The sequence below is a fragment of the Callorhinus ursinus genome, unplaced genomic scaffold (genome assembly GCF_003265705.2).
Source record: "Callorhinus ursinus isolate GAN/ISIS: 27379988/994484 unplaced genomic scaffold, GSC_fseal_2.0 scaffold2, whole genome shotgun sequence".
Classification (NCBI taxonomy): Eukaryota; Metazoa; Chordata; class Mammalia; order Carnivora; family Otariidae; genus Callorhinus; species Callorhinus ursinus.
Window position 1 is genome coordinate 68,884,597 of NW_027397064.1, and position 16,988 is coordinate 68,901,584.

General features: G+C 40.4%; 1 protein-coding gene across 9 annotated transcripts in view; it reads left to right on the forward strand.

Moving 5' to 3' along the window:
* Positions 1-15,032, forward strand: part of RBMS1 (RNA binding motif single stranded interacting protein 1) — a 207,271-nt gene extending 192,239 nt beyond the window's left edge. For 4 of the 9 annotated variants that reach the window (XM_073883449.1, XM_025854062.2, XM_073883458.1 and 1 more), the window contains exons 7-15: positions 1,503-1,618; positions 2,426-2,475; positions 2,604-2,697; positions 5,210-5,257; positions 6,147-6,197; positions 8,721-8,831; positions 9,947-10,027; positions 11,637-11,721; positions 12,372-15,032. In XM_073883449.1, the coding sequence (XP_073739550.1) occupies positions 1,503-1,618; positions 2,426-2,475; positions 2,604-2,697; positions 5,210-5,257; positions 6,147-6,197; positions 8,721-8,831; positions 9,947-10,027; positions 11,637-11,714 (629 nt within the window). In that variant the 3' untranslated portion in view covers positions 11,715-11,721; positions 12,372-15,032. The remainder of the gene's footprint in view (positions 1-1,502; positions 1,619-2,425; positions 2,476-2,603; positions 2,698-5,209; positions 5,258-6,146; positions 6,198-8,720; positions 8,832-9,946; positions 10,028-11,636; positions 11,722-12,371) is intronic. The other 5 variants (XM_025854069.2, XM_025854078.2, XM_025854086.2 and 2 more) reach the window with 5 other exon arrangements.
* Positions 15,033-16,988: the final 1,956 nt, after the last annotated feature.

Here is a 16,988-nt window from a genome sequence, read left to right on the forward strand (position 1 = left end):
AGCAACAGCCTAGATGGCTCGCCGAGAAGGAATTACAGTTGGGTTTTTTGTTGTGTTTTGTTTTTTGGCAGAGAAGTGTTGAGAGGCACTGTTGCTTCTACCCTGTCATTAGTGGGTGGGTAATAGTGATATAAAATAAGAGATGAATTAGGATAATCAGAGGCAAAGGAGAAAGGAGTAAATTTTCCACAAGTAATATTTTTCTCTTCCTGGTTATTTAACTTTGAAACAGAACTTGAAAGTAGTAATCACAGTTATACAGTAGACAAAGGACAGAATGTGAGAACCAGACAGGAAGGTGTGATTGCCTTTATTACATTAACTGGAAACACACAGAAATATGCACCACCTTCAGGAATATACTGCTATTTCCATTATGGAAAAGCAAAGAAAATGAAAAGTCATGGGTGGACTACTGTGCCGTCACCTCCTCCCCCTCTCCCCTCACCCCCCACCTTTTTTTCTTTTTAACTAATAAGTATCTTAGTTAAAGATCTTTTGCTTTTCTGTGTAAGTTCCTTGAGTTGTTCTTCCGATCATTTTATGATGTGGATATATAGTAAAGCAACCCCAAGACGGATGATCAAAGGCACAGAAAAAACTTTAAATAGCGTGGGCAAGTGTTTTGTCTTTCTTATAACAGCTGTCTTCAAGGCTGTACCCCACAGATAAACAAATGGGGCCTATTTGTATTCATTCATTGATTCAACCAAGATGCAATGAGCACCTACAACATGCCGGGCACGTTGGCCCTGGGGATACAGTGACGAACAAAGCAAATGTCACTGCCCCCGTGGAGCTTACATGCCAGAGGGAAGACAGACACCAAACAAATCACCACACCTCCAAGTTGTTCTCATGGCTATGAATAAAAATACAAATAAAAATTTAAAAAAATTTTTTAAAATACAGTGTGAGCTATATAAAGGGGAATTTGTCTTCTCCTGGGGTAAGTGAAGACCTCCCTGAAGAATGATGATGGGAAGCTAAGGGAGCATTTTTAAGTTGGAGGAGGGAAGGGTGACACAATCTTATTTACGTTTGGAGATTTATCAATAGAATTAAAAAAAACAAGTGTGTCTGCACATAAAGAAGTACAAAAGTGAGGGTGGCCCCGTCGGTTAAGCGTCTGCCTTCGGCTGGGATCATGATCCCCGGGGTCCTGCTAATGCTCGTGCTCTTTCTCTCTCTTGAAAAAATAAGTAAATAAAATCTTTAAGAAAAGGAAGTACAAAAGTGAATCAAAAGATTCCTTTGGTTCCTCAGAATAGCTCTTGAAATGTGTTCATTACACTCCTGTTTGAAAATACTAACTAATGTATCTTCTGTACTGTCTTCTTCACCAGTGGATAATCCTGTAAGGGTCTGAGTAAACTTGACTTTGAAGTGTTCTGTCCGTTCCCTTATAGCACCGCCACATCTCCTATTGAAAAAGAGATTCAATTACGTTTTGTCCTACATACACATATAATTCTGTTTATTATTTGTCCCCATTTATTCAGCTCCTACAGAACCTTTATTGTGTAAGTTTGCGGATGGAGGGCAGAAGAAGAGGCAGAACCCAAACAAATACATCCCTAATGGAAGACCGTGGCATAGAGAAGGAGAGGTGAGACTTGTAAGTCCCTTCTTGAGACTTCTGTGTGGGTGTATGATGCTGAAAGACTATGTGAGTAGTTACCCAAGCCACATCCTGGCTGCCAGGCTTCTGAAATAGGACCTTATAATCCAGATAATGTCACTTTAAAACTCTTCCCAATGGATATGGTGCTAAGAGAGCGGTGACCCTCCAGATGGACACATAGGTGGTGGGTAGAGCTATGTTTACCAGTTAGCTGCATGCAAAGTAAAAGAGCATTTTAAATTGCTGTAAGAAATGCACAACTGTTTTCGTATTTTTTTTAATGTCATGGTTTCTTAGAGGCTTACGTTTATAGTTACTCAAATTATCCTAGGTAACGTTATTAAAACAAATAGCGTATTTGCTGTTGAGTTTTTCGCCTAATTCTTTTTGAATGAGGTTCTTAAAAAAAAAAAAGAAAAAAAAAGACATCATACTGAACATACTGGTTCAAGTATGTCTAAGGAAGTGCCATCCAGTGGAAATGTTCTAGAGTCTGCACTGTCCAATGATAACCATGAGCTGCATGTGGTTATTTGAGCACTTGAGATATAGCCAGTGTGAAGGAGGGACTCCATTTTTCCTTTAATTTTAAATACCTACACGCAGCTAATGACTACCAAATGGAACAGTGCAGACAAAGAGCTTAATTCTTATATTGAGTTTATGTTTGTCTAAAGGAAACTTCTAATTTTATCAAATGCTACTGAACTCTCTATTTTGTGTTGCCATGACTCTAAGAAATGGAATTTTTAAACCGTGCCCTTGCGGGTAAGTGATTCTGTTTCTTTTGCTTTCCCATAGGCTGGAATGACACTTACTTATGACCCAACCACAGCTGCTATACAGAATGGGTATGTCATTAAGATAAATGCATGATGGCTTGAGGGAAAATGTGAAGGTGGAAAATATCAGACATTTGTCCTGGGAATTATTCTTTTTTTAAAGGATGACTTAATAAAGGCTTTTGTGTTTGTTCTAGATTTTATCCTTCACCATACAGTATTGCTACAAACCGAATGATCACTCAAACTTCTCTTACACCCTATATTGCATCTCCTGTTTCTGCCTACCAGGTTTGTACCTTTAGGATTCAAGAGTGTGACAACTTGTCGGCCGTGAATTGCTGCTATGTTTTTATGTGTCTTAGAATTTTGAACATTTATAATGAAACCTAAGTCAAATATTATGCAGCTTGGATACCCACTTTAGAAGAAGCTGCTTTTTATTTGACAGAGTGATTTGCTTTTATGTATAGGAGAATATAAAACAAGGGAAAACGGTTATCAGTTGTCAGTCCTTGAAATCGTAGCATTCTAGAACCGGGATGAACCCAAATGCTTCCTCCACAGCGGACTCTGCTGTTGGACATCACATGTCCCAGAAGTTGAAACTTAAAAAGAAGTGACATTAGGTAAAATACAGAAGAAGTGTGCACCGTTGCCGTTGTTTATTCATCACCAGGAACTAAGAAAAGAGCAAGTAAACGTGCTAATAAATAAAGACATGTCTCAGGTAACATTAAATGAGCAATGCAGTGAGATTTAAGGCCAAAAAAAGAGGAGGCAACTCCCTGTTTAAACAGGTAATTTTGAGGAGGCTTTATGTTCAAATAAATTCCCAACTTAGAACCAAGATCTCCTTAAGCACCTTGTTATAAGATGGATTTGGTTTTATTGCAGGGTTAGCTCCTATTCTCCACGAACCCAGTGGTGTACAATGTGTGCGCATACAACAAACCCAGTGGTATACAATGTGTGCGCGTACACATCTCTCCTCCTATGTCTGAGTACCTCTAACAGGGTTATTGCCTTGGCCCACACAGAAGCATAATAACAGAGTTCAATCACAAAAATGTGGGAATAGAGTTCTCTTTTGTTGACTGTTGAGATCCTGTGTGACTAAACTAAACTCTTGTGTATTCTTGTTTTTAAAACGATTGAATTAGATATTATAGCCCTGATTTCTGGGGTTAGGGGACTACAATATCTAATAACTGTTATTTTACTTCTGTAAGCCTCAGTTTCCTCATCTTTAAAATGGGGATAATAATAGTTTCTTTCTCATAGACTTGTTTTAAAAAACCCTATATGAGACTATTTATGTAAAGAGCTCTCAGCACAGTCCCCGGCTTATCATTAGCGGTCAATAAATGTTAGCTGTGATCACGATCATCAGGATATGCAGGACTAGTGGGCTGATGAGAGTATATTCATTATACTTTTTTAAAATAAGGAATTGGTCAGCGTAAGCAATATCATGAAGGTGGTGCTGTCCGAAAACTTAAAAGTAGCTTCGAATAATAAATCATAAGGTAGCTTCGTGGTTAAACGCACGAAAGCTGAAGTTGTGCAGGAGCATTCACAGCTCCCTCCGCTTTCAGGTCTTTTCCCTCTCTTCCCCTGAGTTGTCCCTTATTTTCTTTTCTTTATCTCTCTAGGCTTTTACGTTACTTGGGCTGGCGCTTCAATTTGCCGGCCACAGTATTCACTCATTTAATGCCTCTCTCATTATTTGGGGCTTAAAATTTCTTTATTTTCCCTGGTGCATTTTCCCTAATTAACAATTCCCTAATGAGAGGTAGTCTTTTTTAACTCTCTGACCTTGGAAACCTCTGCCATTTATGTAGATCACTGGAAAGAGGGACACGTAAGCTTATTCTCAGGCGGATGATTGTGCAGATTAATTTGGATGTGGGCCGCTGTGGCTCTTGGAGCTGTCAGTGCGTCTCCCCACCACCTCTGTTTCCCCTCTTTACTGTCAGGCAATGAGCATTTTGGCCACAGAATTGTTACATAGCCTAAGAAAAATTCAGAGGCCAGTATTCATAGTAGATTTGCGATACCTAACTGGAAACATTTCATTTCAAAGCCCTCATTTCTTCTTCTGGCATTCTGTATGTCCCTAAGATACATGTGTAATTTCATTCCATTTGCCTGACGCTCGCTGTGACTGAGGTTCTTAACCCCATAAATTCAGGGCCACAGTAGGGTCAGCAGATGAGCTTGAAGTAGTCTGAGAGTCTCTTACATTGTTTGCAAAATGTTGCTTGTGTGTATGCAGTTAGCTGGGGCAAGGGGGCGGGGGGGGGGGGGTAAGTTCTATTTCTTTTATCAGGTTTTCAAAGGGATCTGTGACCCAAAGGAGGGTAGATAACCAATGGTAAAGAATTCAAAGAACATAGATTATTATTCCCATTTTATAGTTAGGGAAAATTGAGGAATAGAAATTGACAGCAGCTGATTTGCTGCTTAAGAAAAAGAATTGGATTAGGTGTTCTAGCTCCCTAACCCCATAATGCAGTAAGTTATTAGATTATTAAGACCACTGAAAGCATACAAAAAATGAGAGCATCTGGCCCCAGCTGGGGTCTCCAGGGAGCTGCTCTCCTCCCCATGATTTATTCAGTGAAGGCCTTGTGCTCATGTTGGAGTGGGCCTTTCTCCACTAAAGCACCATATGCTTATACAATTGGATTTGAGAAATTGGCATCTGCGAGAAACCACCAGTACCCCAATGGGGAAAGGCTGCAGTCCAGATAACTGAAATGTTAACAAGGCAGAAGCACTTAACTTTGGTCTGCCTTAGGTGGCAAAGGAAACCAGAGAAAACAAGTATCGGGGCTCTGCTATCAAGGTAAATCACAATGCATTCTTCCCCCATGACTTTTCCCCATATCCTTTCTATAGAACCTCTGAAGTTAACCGTAGGGGATAAGATACAGGAGGGTTTTGTGGTTAAAGAGTTAGAGACTGAAACTTATTTTTTAAAAATTAATGTAGTCTCAGGAGAGCTCTGGGCATCAAGAAATGGACTGATATTTTTTCTCTTGAGTGGCAGGCTGCACAGGCTTGCTTTCCTGCCTTGGAACCTGACTCTCGTGTTTTATTCCTCAATGTGGAGGGTCTTCTGTGCAGGTGCCCTTTTGACTGTACATGTCAAGATCTAGTTAAGAAAGTTTTTCATTTTCTAAATCTGATTTTCAGATTTTTATTTTCCACACTAACTAGAAATTGTTGACCGCCAGACAAGATTTCTGAAACCTAATATCCTGGTATCAAAGAAGGGTTGAATTTCGTTATTCTTTCTAAATAAGCACATACTTTAAGGATTAGTTTGTAATAAGATGTGCTGGAATTCTCATTCATCTGTATTCCTCAAGTGCCTAGTTCATACCTCAATTATCACACTTTTCACTATTTGAGTTGTTTACTTGTTTATCTCCATTCTTAGTAAATATCTTGAGGGTGGGGCCCATGTCTTATTTGCCTTTTTCTCTTTGATGCCTGGTACTCAGTAAATACTTCTTGAATGGGCAAGTGGAACTTGGTTTTAAATAATCATTTCATCCTATTCAGAGTGACCAGTTTGCCAAGAACTCTAACTGCCTTAATCTTTTTAATCATTGATAGTATTGCTTCCTTATTTTCCTTCTGTAGATTTTAACATGATTAAAAGAGCTCTAGAGAAAGAGGTAGCATTCCAATGGAAATCAATGTTTCTTTCAAAATCCTCCCTTTTCCAGGTGCAAAGTCCTTCTTGGATGCAACCTCAACCGTATATCCTACAGCACCCCGTAAGTTTTTCAACTTAATGGCTTTGTGGTTTGCAACTAGGCTGCATATACATTTGGAAGACCATTCTCTGGGTTAAAACCTTTTGCCAAAGATGGTACGGGATTTGGGAAATTTAAAGATGGAATATGAGAATGTACAAGTTCATTATAAAACTTCCTCCCACCCTTGTCTTAAATTGGTAGTTGACATTAAATCAAATTTGCAATGGTAAGAACTTAAAATACATCATACTTGAAGCAGGGTACCATTTTCTTCTTCAAACCAATTCTGTAGAAGGCCACTCAATTGAAGTTTTAAATTTTAAAGCTTTTAAATTGCTATATTTTTAACAGTAGTTGGTATGAAACAGCTCATATTTTTTAATTGTATTCCGTTTAATGCAAATATAAAGTGGTCAGAAGGAAGCTAGAGATTTTTATCAGTTTACTTAACCTCTCTGTGGAAATTATAAATCCTAAAGCAGTAACACTTTCTCTTTGGTAGATGTGATTTCTTTAGTGACTTGAGCATTTGTTGTACTTATGTACATATTATACTTTTTAATTCAGTTACACTTTGCATTAATAGTGTATTTAATGTGTTTTTCAAAAATACATAAAATCCAATTTTTTAAAATTTAAAGCATGCATTTTAAAAGTTGAGAAATAAAGGTGGAGAACAAAATCACAAAAACAGTGCCCAGCACAATGACCTGCATGATTGGCACGAGAAGGCCACAAATTTGGCCCCGAGCTTTCTAGTAACTAAGGCAAAATGGGAATTCTGATAAGCAAAAACAGTTCACGGTACTTATAAGAGAAAAACAGGTCAGTTGCTTGGGAGAAGCACACCCTTGTTGGCCTCAAGATGAGAGAGGAATTTCTCTCAGGACAGCTCCTAAAGAGGGCACCATGCACTGTAAGACCATATGTATGAAACAGTACTCTAGGGACAAGTTCTGAACAGGAAGTTGCTGAGATGACTTGGAAGCAGCAGATAAAACATGTTTAGTTGATAACACAAGAGACGAGCTCTCGGATGACGTATGTGTGTGTGTCTATAAACATTCGCACATATTTGTCTCTATACGCGCAGTCTTGGACAGTAGCTCCTACAGATGAATGAAGAAAAGAAGCAGGAAATTCCTTCAGCATATTCTGGGCTTCTGAATCATTTCCATGTTACCATACACTTTTTGATGATGCACACTAAAAATTTAAAAAGAACAAATTTTCTATGAACTGCATTAACAACAAACAGTTTCTGACACGCATCTCTATCCTTTTTTTGGCAACTTTTAGAGACAAAGCCTGCTCATATCCCAGTTTAACATCTTTGAGGAGACAGTGGTAGTGTGTGCAGAAGGTTCCTATCCGAGGGCTTGGTCCCTTTCCCCACCCAGTTTAGACTGCCTGCACATCAGTTTCTGACCTCAGTTGTGTTCTGATTAGCAATAAACAACAGTGTTTGGAAGGGATAGATCAGTTGCAATAATAACAAAAACATAGCATTAATATTGATAGGATGTGTCAGAATAATTGCACTCTCAGGTAATTGGGTGATTGAAAAAATGAGAGGAAGGATATAATCCATAAGAATATTATATAGGATAAATTAGAGAAAATGCAAAAATCCAGAAATTAAATTTCAGTTTAGGCAATCAATGTACCATTATGCAGTCATTAAAAATGATGATAATGATGGCTATGCACTAAGTGAGGTAAATATTTATAATAGAATGTTAAGTTCAAAGCAGAAACCCAGGATATGAAATTGTTTATGTACCCTAGTTGCAACTCTACAAACATGCCAAGTGGTAACAGCCATATATTAGGGAGAGGCTAGGTTGTGGGTGATTTTGTGTGTGTGTGTGTGTGCACCCCCCACCCCATTTTGTTTAATTATATTTAATTTTATTTTTAATGACCAGAATTTTTTTCAGATGAAATCAAAGAATCTGAAATCGGATTATTAATCATGTCTGAATCTCCTTCTCTCCCTTGGCACCAAACTATAGCTTGAAAGTTCTGAGAAACAGTGAATGGAGAATGTGATCTTGATCCCAACAGCCTGATCTTGAATCAAATGATTATCTGTACAGAACACTTTTAAACAGGACACCGTATTTATAAATATTCAATATGGCCTGTTGTTTTGTGGCTGCATCAAACATCAACTGTCATTTATTTTTTTTAAAAACGAAGAAAGCATTTTTGTAACCCCAGCCAGCCGAAATCAGTTCGCATTTCCGACTATAGCTCCTCCTGCTGGACTAGCTTGCTTTACACTTGAGTGAAAGGAAAGGCAGGATGTTTAATGCAGCGATTTTGGTGAAATGAATGCTCTTAAAAAAGTTTTAGGAAGCATTATCCAGAAGACTTTCAGGAAATTATTTATGATACCATAAGCAAGTTTGAGAGGAGGTTATTTTTGGTTTCACATTTCTCAACAAACTAAGGCGTTTTCCTTTGCAAAAGGAATGACAGACTCTTAACTCCCTCCTTGAGTTTCTCTTACACTGTGCTTGTCTCCTGACTCCCCAGGGGGCCGTGTTAACTCCCTCGATGGAGCACACCATGTCGCTACAGCCGGCATCTATGATCAGCCCTCTGGCCCAGCAGATGAGTCATCTGTCACTAGGCAGCACCGGAACAGTAGGTGGCAAATTAATATCCTGTGTCTCAGCCAACAGAGGAGTGAATTAATGCAGCCTATGTCTTCCCTATCAATTACAGGCTCTGTGATGTTCAACAATTATATCCGACCCGCTCTCACCCCCCCACATTGCCTTCCACATGAGTAATTGATGAACCTAAGTATCTATCCTCTGGGTGTCTCTCCTTTACCAGAATCTAGCAACCACACATGACCACATCTAGCCCTAGTAGCTAGTGCCATTCGTTCACACTGCAGACCTGGTGTCGGGAAGCAAAAGAAAAAGGTGATACATGGTGATAAAGGCAGGGAATTTTTCCTCCCTTCACTTCTTTTATGGAATGTGTGGGGGCGGGGGCATTGTATCACAGTCTTAGGATTGACTGACTTCTCCAGAGTCCAGGGGATTCCACTGGGGATTGAGGTTGAGCCTATACCAGAGGCACTTCCAAGGTTGGTATCTATCAACGTAACGTTTAGATGGTACGATGGCCGAAGGCTTTTAATTCAGACCGTATCGGTGGTGGCTGAAAAGAACAAAGGGAAGTATGTTTTCCTCTCTTACATTCAAAACCCCAGCAGCAGCCCCTTGTGATGGCTCAGTCAGGTCCTTGAGATCAACAAGGAAGCCCTGCTGCCTTTGGAAGGGGAAAACTGTCCTCATCAGGAAAGCAAGGGTCCATTTCCTGTTCTGCAGTCACCTGATGAAGATCCAACAAGTCATTTACTCTGTAGGTCTCCGCCTATGGAAATAATTCTAGATACTAGTTCAGGGGGCTGCTGGAAAATAATGAGGTCCTTTGAGATGAGATCTCCTAAAATAGCACATCCGTGATACTGAGTGTTGAGAATAAGACGCTGTAGCGCTCTTCATGCATATGTGTGTTTGTTGGGAAATCCAGAGAAAGGTGGGAGTTTTAGTTTGCCGACTCAAAAAGGAGAAACAGTCACGTCACTTTCCGTATGACATACTTATTAATTAAGCTGTGAGGTAGCTTGTGTATATTTCTCCTTTGAGATTTCCAAATACTTGACATCCCAACTCAGAACTCGCCAAGCACTCAACTTTTGCATGGCTTTTCATTTCCCATCCTGACTATGTTCTTCTTTTCAGTACATGCCTGCGACATCAGCTATGCAAGGAGCTTATTTGCCGCAGTACACACATGTGCAGACCACGACGGTTCCCGTTGAGGTTGGTGCAGCCCATCCTGTGGCCACTCTGGCAATGAGTAGTTTCAGAAACGGGTGAATTAGATAGGGCTCAAAGAAGAATCAATTAGAAGTCGAATGTTTGCATAAAGAATTGAGTTTGGAGGGCATATAGAGCTAGGGTTATTTTCGACTCTGAAATATAATTCTCTGCATACAGATTAGTGTAGCAGTATCCAGGCCACACCCCCCAAAACTCCCAGAACTATCTTCCAAGCTTGTAGCACATTTCATACCCTTCAAGAATCTATCTTGTCTCCTGCAAAGGGATACCCTACACGCAAATTAGGATAAAGCTGGAGTTTGCAGTCCTGAGTACCCAAGATTATGTTAATAATAATAACTGCAAGAAGAAATCAGTTGTAATTAAAATAGTTGAAGAAAACACTGATGTTTCAGAATTGTGAACAGGGATGAAAACATACCATACCTTTTTTTATAGAGGCTGTTCGGATAGCTAAATAACTCTTAGTTCTTGTTATGCAGGATGCAGATATGATGATAATGGAAGAAGACTGACACTTGAGTTAAGATTGGACAGAAAGCAGAGAGCTACAGATCCCGTATGATTTCACTCATATGTGGAATTTAGGAAACAAAACAGATGAACATAGGGGAAGGGAGGGAAAAAAGAGAGGGAGACAAGCCATAAGAGACTCTTAACTCTGGGAAACAACCTGAGGGTTGTTGGAGGGGAGGTGTGTGGGGGATAGGGTAATTGGGTGATGGACATTAAGGAGGGCATTCGATGTAATGAGCACTGGGTGCTCTATGCAACTGATGAATCACTAAATTCTACCCCTAAAACTAATAATACACTACATGTTAACTAAATTGAATTTAAATAAAAAAGTAAAAAAAAAATTCCAAGGAAATTCATCATCCCAATCAATCCTATCCACTAGGCAGATCCCATAGGTTCCAAGTGCAGAAACAGCCCCAGGACTGTGGTTGGATTATTTGGGGGCATTCTTGTTGTGTTTTGTTTTCTGCTGATTGCTGTAAATTTGTGTGCTTATTGACAGTCACAGTTACCAGAACCCACAATCCCTTATCTGCATTTCTGAAACACACAGTAAAATCTGAAAATAAAAATTCTCTTTATAACTGCTTTAGCAAAAACCTGACCTGTGGCAAAACGCAACCGGAACTGATATAAGACAAAATCTTAGCCCCCTTACTGTGCATATTTATATCTTTCTGTGTAGACTTGCTCATGTGTTTGGTGATGAGGTGTAGCGCTAGGCCCCACTGGGTATATTCTGTGATAAAGGGCATATGCCTACCATTTTTCAGATTCTAAAATCCAAACATACTGAATTCCAAGTCACACCTGGCTCCAAGGGATCAGATATTTGTTTGAAAATTGTAGCTTGACATGAAGAGACAACTCCTAAAAGTTGGGGTGGGAGGTTCTTTGGGTCTGTAAGATATCTTAATTCCTTAGGGAAATCATTAACCTTGAAAACCCTACATAAATATTAAGAAAATCACTTTTAAGGAGCGCTTGTATTTTAAGATGTGAAACTCAGATGGAAGGAACAGAGTTGGGATGTCATTGCTCACGTCTCATCTGCTCTGCTTTGTTGTAGGAAGCGAGTGGTCAGCAGCAGGTGGCCGTCGAGACGTCTAATGACCATTCACCATATACCTTTCAACCTAATAAGTAACTGTGAGGTATGAGGGAAACATCTTTGTAACTGTAGGGCTCAGTTCAAGGAAGTCTATGATTCTTTTATCATAATGGTACTTAGAATAGCTCAGATTTGGTCACACTGCCTTAATCGTGGCCCAAGAATCCAGTGTTAGTGAAATGTTAAAATCAGTATCTTGTGGATTTGCAGATTATCCAAAAAGAACAGTGCCTTGTTTTGAGGTCACATGTATAGTTACTTTCTCATCCTCCTTACCCCTCCCACCCTAAAAATCTGTAACAAATCAGGACACCAGGTATCAAATTTGTCCTACAATACATGTATCCAAATTTATATTGCTTTCATGCTCACAAGCTGAAGGAGATACAGCGTAAGATTCTGCTTCATCTGGTATGACAAGAGCAGCAGCATCTTGACTATGAATTTAATGTCAGTATCCTTCAATCCAGAGCTCTGGTTGCTCTGGTAAAAGTATGCTGCAGGTCCCAAAGTGGAGTCAAGGCATAGAAACTACCCTCAGTTCTAACTACTTTATTGGTCTACCACCAGTGATGAGTACCGTCTTGCCTTTGTCAAACATGCATACCACTGACACGAGAAGGAGGCTACAAAGTAGTGTGGTGTATTATACCAACTGTACAAAAGCATTTATCTTTTGTTTTTCTCTTCCAGATGTACAGAAGGGCGTTCTTACATGAAGAAGGGTGTGAAGGCTGAACAATCATGGATTTTTCTGATCAATTGTGCTTTAGGAAATTATTGACAGTTTTGCACAGGTTCTTGAAAACGTTATTTATAATGAAATCAACTAAAACTATTTTTGCTATAAGTTCTATAAGGTGCATAAAACCCTTAAATTCATCTAGTAGCTGTTCCCCCGAACAGGTTTATTTTAGTAAAAAAAAAACAAAAAAAAAACCAAAAAAAAACAACAAAAAAAAAACAAAAAAAAAAAATTTTTATAAAATTTTAATATGAAAAAAAAAAAAAAAAGGAAAAAAGAAAAAAAGTAAGAAAAAAAGAAAACTTCAATTTTCTGGGTATGCACAAAGACCATGAAGATTTATCCAAGTGCATGACCGGATTTTTGTGGTTTTTGTCCATTTTGTGTTTAATTTGCGTTTTCTTCCGCTGTATGCAATGGGCTCTGACATTGAAGTAGTCCGACTTCCCCCTGGTGTTCCGTGCTTGCGAGTGTGAGTGTCGCTGTATTCAGTGTTGCCCTCCGCGTCTCTCTTCTTAGCTTTTCCATTTTTCTTTCAGCGTAGTGTGAAATGTCTTCTCCTTTTCTATGAATTCCAATTTGCCTTAACTCCTTTGATGCTGTAGCTGTTTCAGTACAAGTTAGTTCAAACTAATGATGTAGAATGCTTTGACCAAGTGAGCTGGTCTGTTATGCCTTGTAAAACAGCAGCATAGGGCTTTTAAAAGGTAGTCAATAAAAGTTGCTGAAATTTTGGCTTTTTTAAATATGTAGTAGGTGTTTTTAATGATTTTTCACATAATGTGTAAGGTAGTGAAATGCAAGAAGGGAAAAATGTTTTGTGTGAAACACATTTTCTGACTGGGGAACTTTTACTAGGGTAACTTGTTTGTAAGGCTGTACGCCAACAGTTTCCTCTGATAGTTTGACTGATTTAGGATATCTGCTGTATGATGCAATGTAAAGTCTTTTTTGCCTTTTTTCAGGAAAAAAAAAAACTAACTCGATGTTCTAGATTTAGTGTAGGTAGCGTTGGGGCTGGGGGTGGGGGGCGGGGGCGGGGAGTCACCGAATGTTTTGTCCTTCCTTTATACAATGATAGTGCTTTAGACTGAGAATTACGCCTGAGATCTGGCAAACCGAAAAAACGTTGCTATTGCAACTAAATGGCAAAAGCTAAAAGTATAAGGATTTTATCTTCAAACATAAGCTGAGGTAGGAATAGAAGCAAAATGATTGGCTACTAGCTCTCGCTATTACATAAATTTGAGAAATCAAAATTACTTGGCACTTTTAAAGGTAACTTCACCAAAGACCGAAGAGCCAGTAACCAGTAGCTCCAACTTCTCTCAGCATCGTATCTTCTGTGCTCTTTATTTTTGCCGGACCAGTTTGCGGTTAGGAGAATGTGCCTTTTTTGTACCTTTGCATTTAGGTTTTATAATTTTAATTGATGTATGGACACACACCAACAAACAAAAAAGCATGAATGAAGGAAGATTTGGATCCAAGCAGTGCCACACTTTACATCATCACTACAAGTGTTAAGTGTAAAGAGAAACCAATTTTGAAACTATGAAATTCCTGATTTCATAAATACACAGTTATTTCTACTTTAGTACATAGAAGATAATTCACTGTTATTAAAGCTCTTTTATTAAGACAATTGCATACGTTTGAAAAGCAATGGTAAATTAAGTTGTCTTCCAAAACTGTGTACTTGTCTGGTCAACTGTGCGTGATCAGTTATCTACCTCAGAGTCTGTTTTCTTTTGTGCTGGGACAGGTTGCTGGCCCTCCCTGTTTCCACAGACCAAATCCTCCTAGCTCAGGAGCTAGGGCTAAGCAGTTATTTCTTTCGAGTATTTTTTAGTTCTTAAATTTTATGCTTGTATTTGATTATAGATGTCAGTGACATTTCATAGTTTCAAAAGTCCTTGCTGCTCTGAGAAGTGTAGATTCTAGTGAATATTACATAGTCCTAAGAGAAATGTGTTTTGTTTTTGTTTTTGTTTCCTTTTTTAAAGTTGTGGTATTATTGGTTCTATGCTCCCTGGAATATTACTGCTTTGTGAAAGTCCAGACCGAACGCAGCGCCCTCCTTGTACCTAGTACATTTATAAACCTGGGTCTCTCACTACTTGATATTTTTGCATTAGTTAAGACAGAAATTTGATAGCTCGGTTAGAGGGGAGGGGAAATCTGCTGCTAGATATGTCTGAACTAAGTGCCATACTCGTCTGGGTAAGATTTGGGAAACATAACCTCTGTACATAAAATAAAAAAAAAAATAAAAAAAAATCAGTTAAACATCACATAGTAGACAGCCATTAAATTATAAAAAAAATTAATTTATGAAGAAAGACCTTTTGTACAGATTGAAAAAAAAGATTTTCATAGAGATATCTATATGATCAAGAGAGTTAATTTTTTATTTTTGTTTTACTAGTGCCACAAACTTGCCAGTGGTAACTTATTTGTCCGGTTCAAGATAACTCTGTAGTTTTCCTTCCTAGGACTTGTTGTTAAACGCCAAAAGACATTTTTGAACTGTACATTTGATCAGATTGTTAGCTTTTTCTGTTTTATTTCTTTTGAAAACCTTTGAATAAAAAACATCTGAAATTTTATTTTTCCTGTCAGTTTCTTTTAAGTGGGTTAAATGTATATCAGAATTTCATGCATTTCATTTCTGATCTCTCTCTTCAGCTCAGGCAGTTTGGCTTGAAAGTGAGTTGAAAATTATTTCAGATTCACTGTGTACTCAGAATACATTTCCTTGAGAAGAATTGGAAAAGCCTTTCCCCCTCCTCCTCCTTTGGTTTATTTAAATCTGTGTACGGGAACCAGAGACATCAGCCTTCAGCTGACCCCATTTCTTGCGGGCCAAAGTCCACCTGTGGTCTGGTCCAAAAGGCCAGAGAGCCAGACCCCCGCTCCTCCCTCCCTCCTGCTTCTCCCCTTTAACTGCGGTGCAACTTGTCCTGGACCAGCAAGAGAACAGAATAAAACCCATCCCAGCCATGTTAAGCAAGCCCATGGGTAAGGATTTCAGGCTGATCTTATCTGTGCCTTGATGACGTGAGCCTCCTTCGGTGACCTCGTTTGGCTGTTTCCCATAGGAGGCTCTGGTTCAGCATTCCCCGGGGAGAGAGAACTCCTCTCTTTGCCACACTGATGTGCTTTACGAGAGGCACTTAGTGCAGGAAATTGAGTCCTTGACCCAAGGCGAATTAAGTGGTACAGTGTAGTCACACACAATTCTTTTTCTCCTACCCAAGGGCTCTGTCACAGTGGTGAGAGGAGTAGGCAAGAACCCATACCCCCCCCCATTTCTGTACACCTCCTGGCCGTGTGGGCCATGGGGCCGTGTGAAGGGCAGAAGTGGGGTTTAGAGCAGGTAACTTGGCTAGGGCCAAGAAAGCCCCGGTACTGAATGGCTCACTCAGAAACGGAAACATGGCCCTCTGATGATAACTCATGCTGGAGAGAGAAGGATGTCGGGGCAGGAGGGGAATGTGGCCTCACCGAGCCGCGCACAGGCTGCTGAGGATGGAAGCTGGATAGTCTCCTGTCCCAGCCTCACACTGTCCCACCGCTCCTTCATAGGACCAGTGACCAAAGGCAGGAAAGATGCGCCATCCGGGCTGCCAAGCATCTTCAGTTTTGTTAGTCTTGCTTCTGTTGTTGCATTTTAGGAAGGCTTTCTGTTACTGGAGTCCTGGGACGTCCGGTGGCTGCCTTTACAGGCAACGGATAAACACTTTTTCAAGAGCACCTTTTCCGTGCAGGAGTGACAAGCACACCCAGGTGGTGGTGCTTCGGGGAGAGCTACACCTCACGTGTAAAGGAACTGTGGTGCCTGACGGAAGGAGTGTGCTGCTCAGGTCATCCCCGGGAGCCAGGATTTTATCTTTGTCTGAGATGGGCGGGGAACCCGCCTCTGAGGTGGAATTTTTGTGTTGGGAGGGAGGGCAGTCGCTCCCTGGCGTGCATGTATCTCCCCCTCTCTTGGCTTGGGTGAGGTTGGCCGGCGACACTAGGCAAACCCACTGGAGCCTGAATTCCACTTCTTGAATTTCCCAAACACTGGTGTGAAATTCGCTGGTGGAAAGGCAGTGCCTCCCAGCCTGCGTGGGGCTCAAACAGGGCTCAGATCTGACCGACCTCTTCATTCCACTAGAGCTAAAAAGGAAAAGACCCAGCGACCTTGGGAGTAAAGGTCACAGACCTGTCACCAGCCCCTCTCCTCCTGATACACACAGCTTCAGAAGGATGGCAAGTAGGTGAGGAGGGAGGAAACTCCGAGCTCAGGGTTTAAGAAAAGCTGGGCACTTTCTTTCCTCAAATAGTAGCAACGTGGTGAGACAACCACTCCTCCGTCCTCGCAGAACTCAGCCCCCACCCACCACGTGCCAGAGGGAGGCGGGTGCCCACCGGTCCCAGCAGGCAGTTCTTGGCACAGCCGAGAGCCACTGCCCTGTGCCTGGCGCTCCGTGTGGAACAACCTCGGAGAAGCATCGGAATTTCAACCCTGCCAGGGAGCTCCAGAGCGTCTCACTCTGGATCTTGGTAGGGTTGGAGCG